The following is a 6504-nucleotide window of genomic DNA, read 5'->3' as shown; positions in this document are numbered from 1 at the left end:
TGAGATGTGAAGGCTGTTTTGATTGGCTAAAATATGTACGAAAAACTAAAAATAAAAACTTTAATAAAATATGAATGCAAAGCTCAAAAAAAAAATGAATGCAAAACTGAAAAAAAATATGTATGCAAAACTTAATAAAAATATGTATGCAAAACTTATATAAAAATAAATGTAAATGTCACTTTTATGCCACCGTAATTTTGTTATATGAACAAATTATTATTATTATTGGATATTTTAAGTGGTAAAATTAATGAAACTTTTATCACTTAAGCATCATCAAAGTATTGACCGCCATCTTGAACTCCACCTCAAATATTTCAATGTCGAAGATCGAAAATAAGTCAGTTCTCAGTATCTAAGCAGAACTCAGATTACACCTTTAGACCTCTGGAACCCAAAGTGCGTTGATATGTAGCATATTAACGCACTTTGGGGTCAATTTCTCGATTTTGACCCCAAAGTGCGTTTGACCCCAAAGTGCGGTGCGAAGTTTAACGCACTTTGGGGTCGGACCCCAAAGTGCGTTTGACCCCAAAGTGCGGTGTTACAAGGCTTAAGCTAACACTCTTTGACTATCAACATTCTTAAAATATTTTTCTTGAAATAGATTCCTTCCTGAACAAAAGCCATTTTACAATATTCCAAATATTGATTTTTGATTGGCTCAGGACAGGTGACGTGCACAAGTAATAGTCAAATCTTGTTAATAATATATGTCGCCGTCTGTGAGAAAATAATAGTGACTGATTTACACTTTGTCGCTTTTCGCCTTTTCGTCTGCAAAAACAAAAATATTTAGCCATGTCCAACTTTGTCATATTTTGTACGACAAGGCGTTAACCACCTGTTGTTAGGATAATCAAAGCACTGAAAGTGCAGTTAGCGCTATTTTGCCAAGCAAATACGTACAGTGGTTTTACGCACTTAATTGAGGAAAATTTTCGCAAAAATTGCTAATTTGGGAAGTTAATAGGCTAGTGTAAGATCAGATTTTTGGGAAAACTTATTTACAATAGGCTAGTGTAAGATCAGATTTTTGGGAAAACTGATTAACAATAGGCTAGTGTAAGATCAGATTTTTGGGAAAACTGATTAACAATAGGCTAGTGTAAGATCAGATTTTTGTGAAAACTTATTTACAATAGGCTAGTGTAGGATCAGATTTTTGGGAAAACTGATTTACAATAGGCTAGTGTAAGATCAGATTTTTGGGAAAACTGATTAACAATAGGCTAGTGTAAGATCAGATTTTTGGGAAAACTGATTAACAATAGGCTAGTGTAAGATCAGATTTTTGGGAAAACTGATTAACAATAGGCTAGTGTAAGATCAGATTTTTGGGAAAACTGATTTTTAGGAAAATTTAGATTGGAAGAGGTCTTTATAGGCTTCTGTTACATAAGGTTTAAAAGCACTGACGTTTAAGAAAATAAATTCAGTGACTATGTTTATGTCGTCTTGTTCAGATTGTTATTCCGATGGTAAACATAATTTGAGAGAAATATAAAAAGAATACTAGTAGTACTTTAATCACTCCAGTTACAGAATTGCTGCATGCAAAAATATATGAGCCGCGTCACGACAAAACCAACATAATGGGCTTGCGACCAGCATGGATCCAGACAAGCATGCACATCCGCACAGTCTGATCAGGATCCATGATGTTCGCTTACAGACCCCATAACAAGTAGAGAAACTGATAGCAAACAGTATGGATCCTGATCAGACTGCGCGGATATGTAGGCTGGTCTGGATCCATGCTTGTCGCAAACGCACTATGTTGATTTTGTAATGACGCGGCTCATATGTGTAAATTTCATGGATTAAAAAGGATAATTAGTAAATATTCTTACATTCATTATAATAAATGACTGGTGCATGGCATATACATTTATTTAATATGTTAATAGTATGGTATCACAAAAGTGAAATCGTAAATAAAACCAGATTAAATCAATAAAAATAACTGTTTGATTTTTTGTAATTAAAGCATAAATCGGATTCTCAAATGTAACGGATGCACTTGTCCAAACCAGGTTCTTCGTAAATTTGTTTTTCATGTCATACTTGTAATAGCGCTGCTATGTCATTTCAATACAAATGAATTTAAATTTAGGCGGCAATCTTGGTCTTTTTACAATCCGAACCAAAGGCTCAAATAAAGCGCGGTATAGATCTTATTCAACAATCATTCTGAGCTTGATTCTGTTCACAGAAAGTTCACAATAACTTCCGGTACTTTCTCAATCTGTGTGAAAATAAATGCGATAACATTTATAATACACGAAACAATAGCAATCATGATGTCACCCTGTTGAAGTCTTAAAAAACCAAGATAGTTAGCCATCACAACAAAATATAGCAGGGCCAGTCGTCACTTCCGTGCTGTCTTGCAAGACTGCCTCTATGGTTTTGTATATTGATAATAAAATACGTTAAACTTAAAAAGAACTGTCCTACTTTTAAAGCACGACAAGCTCATTACATAAAATCAGCATGTAAACGGGTAAATATTTTGTGCGACAGTTTTTGGGTTTATGTATATGCTACTCTATGATTGTAATTTTCATTCTGATGGCATTTTAGTTTAACTTAAGCCGGACGCTGAATAGAACCACTGACTTTTCATAAGTCGAATACCGGGTATATAGCTTTCTTGCGCAATTCGAACCCAAAGATAGCTAGTGGCTATTAAAATATTATTCGGTTCCACGGGTAGAATAAATAGACTACAATGTATTAAAGTTGTATTAACTCTGTTCTGCACATTACGGTTTATCCTCCAGGCGTTAATTATTAAGTACATGTATATTCCCTGTGTTGTAGAGCTCGATGTTAAAGAAGCTGTAATTGTTGACTAAAAACATAAATCCTTATTCCCATAAAATATGTGTCTCATAACTGAACCACATGGTGAATGCATGTCTCTAATAGTCGTTTCATTTAAAGGTCCGCCGTAACCTCTGGTAAATAAATGCACTCCGTAAACCTTGGACCAATTATACATCTCGTATCGTCTGCTATAAAACTTAAAACCAAACAGATCCTTTGGTCTTGAAGCAGTTCCAATCTCTACATGAATCAAGTTGCTATATTTTAGGGCGAGGATCTGTGGGTACGTCATAGCATTATATGTGTAATCAAGCCTATTATATTTATAGCGATACCCGTCCATCCATTTCTGTAAAAATGTCGCGTTCTTCTCTGCAAGGATAAATGCTGAACCCAGTCTACGCAGTTGTGTTGACATCACGCATGCGTACTGCCGTAGCTCGTCTATCGGCCGTACAAGGACGGTATCGGTATCCATGTAAATACCACCATATTGAAGAAGAGCTTCAATTCGCATTATGTCGCCCGAGTGCTCATTATGACCAAAACGTTGTCCGAAAACGAATTCTGGCCGTTCCCGTTGCAAGTGAATCAAGTTAGGCGAAATATTTACAATAAAATCCCAGTACCTCCCATTTGGTAAGGTGTCACCATGAAATATAATTAGACAAGGGTTCACAAACCGAATCACACTTAGCAGGCTCATGAATCCAACGAAACTCAGCTCGCCTCTCGAGTACCAAACATAATGGACTACATTCGGCACGAGCTTATCGCCATAGCAACAGCTGGAGATATATCTTTCGATGCAATTATCCCCAAATGGAGCGGTATAAATGTTATTTGTGTCATTTGTCCATTTAAAAGATATTTTATTGTTTTTACATATAAATTCCATTTTCAGACGCTTTGGACGAGTTCCAACTTTATCAATATTTATTTCTTTACAAGTCCGTCTTTTGTCGAAAGTCCAGTATTCCATATCTGACGTCACTTCCGCTAAAATTCCTTTAGTTTTCCATTTTACCTTGTCGCTGCACATTTGTTTCTTAACGTTGGTGGTGAATGTGAAATTATGCCCAAAGTGTGAGCGTCTATGGCGTTTGTCACGGTAGTTTTGCCCAACTGCAAAAGTAAAAATAAAAAACAATTAATAATCATATTCACTGCAAGAATTAACAATACTCTGTATTTATACGACAGTTTTATCGCAAAAAAAGGTATTGTGCAGTGTTTCAGTAAAGCCTGACCTTGTTGGAAACGTACACGATTAATGTACAATGTAGGCTGATGGTGGCTAAATTTAATAAATTTTCATATGCTTATTTATTTTCACTTATTTTTCACTGCAGTAAAACCTATTTTCCATATTTGCACTGGTGTCTTGCCGGACTACTTCTAAATTCAGCCAATACAGTACACACAATTTATGAGGAAGTCTTTTAAATTGCAAAGTCCCAAAAGACAATTATACTAATAATAATAATAATAATAATAGATAATAATTATAATAATAATAATAATAATTATCATTATTATTAAAAAAAAATTTAATTATTATTATAATTTTTTATTATTATAATATTATTATTATTACTATTATTATCTTGTGGTATGAAATTTATCATATTACACTCGACGCTACAGCCACTAATGAAATATCTATTTTCATAACACTTAGTGAAAAAAAATCCTGTATTTGTAGAAAAAAAAACTTGAATATCCTCTTTGTATTTCATTACTGAAATCTATTAATGAGCCGTGTCACGACAAAACCTACATAATGGTTTTGCGACCAGCATGGATCCAGATCAGCCTGTTCATCCACGCAGTCTGATCAGGATCCATGCTGTTCGCTTGCCAACACAATAACAAGAAGTGAAACTGATAGCGAACAGCGTGGGTCCTGATCAGACTGCGCGGATGCGCAGGCTGGTCTGGATCCATGCTGGTCGCAAACCCATTATGTTGGTTTTCTCGTGACACGGCTCATTTATAATTGACTGTTCCAAATTCAAACCAGGCCAAGTTCACTTAACAAATTTCAGGTTTCAAACTTCAAAAGAATTTTTTAAAGAACTGATAAATCAGACAAACAGGCAAACCAAATACATGTATTCGTAAAATCATAGCAAAAATAAATATATTAATTAACTAATTAGTTAATAAACAAACATTACCTTCATTTTCCTGTGCATTTTTCGAAATTCTATTTAATGTTCTATGTGATATCGACCAATTGAAACCTTGCTGAACGATTATCGTTAAGAATATCGCGATAAGTAAATATCGAAAGCCACTCATTACTGTATTGCAACTCGATCGTCGCCCGTTCTTTAATCCTAGAAAATTCATTTTAAAATGGCATGTATATAATTACAAAAACATATAAATTCTACTCTTGAGTAAACTCTACTCTTCATGAATATAAATTGATAATGTAACTTCAGAACATGTAAGTTATATTTCAGTATAAAGTCAAATAAATTAAAAATGTATCAAATATGAAGCGTGGGCACAAGAGTCGTCTGCTGCGTGAAATCCGCTTAGCTTTATGACATCACTATCGAACAATCGTTTTCATTCAACCGAAATAGTGTGCATAGAAAATATATCTCTTTTAAATTCTAATGAAAACAAACGGTCTTAAGTTACGTTAATTAACTAAACGTTAAAGTAAATAAGCTATATAAAACGTAAATATTGATACTTTAAATAAACTCTAAGACTCATAAGTACGCACAATACTAAACATGTACGTATAAACATTAAACATAGAAGAAAAATAATTTCATCAACTAACTTTTTACATTAAAGTGAATTGATCTACAATGGAAGGTCCGTAATACTGTTTGTTTGTTTGTTCTATTTTACGCCTTTTCCCAACAGTATTTCAGTCATATAGGCGGGTAGTTTCCTGAGAGTTACACCAATACTAGACTACCTTCCTGCGCACTAAACTACCAAAGCATCTCCCGCGGAACCCACAGGTCCGTAATACAATAAATTATTACGTTGACAGCATTTAGTATTAGGCATAACAACAAACCACGAAATAAATTTATACGTATAATTTTTGCAAGTGTGAGATACATGATTCCATCACACATATAACAAACATATATCACACATATAACAAACATATATCACACATATAACAAACAAATATCACACATATAACAAACATATATCACACATATAACAAACATATATCACACATATAACAAACATATATCAACATAGCAAATAATAAAATCTTCTAGAATAAAATATGATTATTCATCCTAAAAATGCTCTTACTTAATCACTAAGAGTTTTAATATCAACAGTTTTCAAGCAATATATGATACAAATATTCAAACAATACATTTATATTGTTTTCGATCAGCATTTAAAATACTTGTGGAAAATGTACCCATTGTAGACTAAACCCCTTTAAAATTTAATTTAGACATACAATGGGAACGTTCTTAGCATCATCATAATTTAAAGATTAATATAGCAATGTTTACTACGCTAAATATCTTAAATGAACCTGCCTAACTTTCAGCAAGGATTCGAGTTTTTTAGTGAAAATTTAACAAAAGCTGTCCAAGGAGCAGCTTGCCCACTTTTCTCTGTATTTGATACTTTGATAGTATGGTAATTTAAAGTGAGGAAGAAAAAGGA

General features: G+C 33.5%; 1 protein-coding gene across 1 annotated transcript; it reads right to left on the bottom strand.

The window, feature by feature from the left end:
• Positions 1-2654: 2654 nt before the first annotated feature.
• LOC132726878 (uncharacterized) lies at positions 2655-5356 on the bottom strand. Its single transcript, XM_060712284.1, has 2 exons — positions 5016-5356; positions 2655-3960 (listed from the first exon to the last, which is right to left on the bottom strand). The coding sequence occupies exons 1-2, from the start codon at positions 5188-5190 to the stop codon at positions 2861-2863; spliced, it is 1275 nt and encodes a 424-aa protein (XP_060568267.1). The 5' UTR covers positions 5191-5356; the 3' UTR covers positions 2655-2860.
• Between the last annotated feature and the right edge of the window lie 1148 nt (positions 5357-6504).

Source organism: Ruditapes philippinarum, unplaced genomic scaffold (genome assembly GCF_026571515.1).
Source record: "Ruditapes philippinarum isolate M1 unplaced genomic scaffold, ASM2657151v2 ctg17814_1_1_1_1, whole genome shotgun sequence".
NCBI classification, from domain to species: domain Eukaryota; kingdom Metazoa; phylum Mollusca; class Bivalvia; order Venerida; family Veneridae; genus Ruditapes; species Ruditapes philippinarum.
This window is presented reverse-complemented; position numbering and strand designations above follow the sequence as displayed.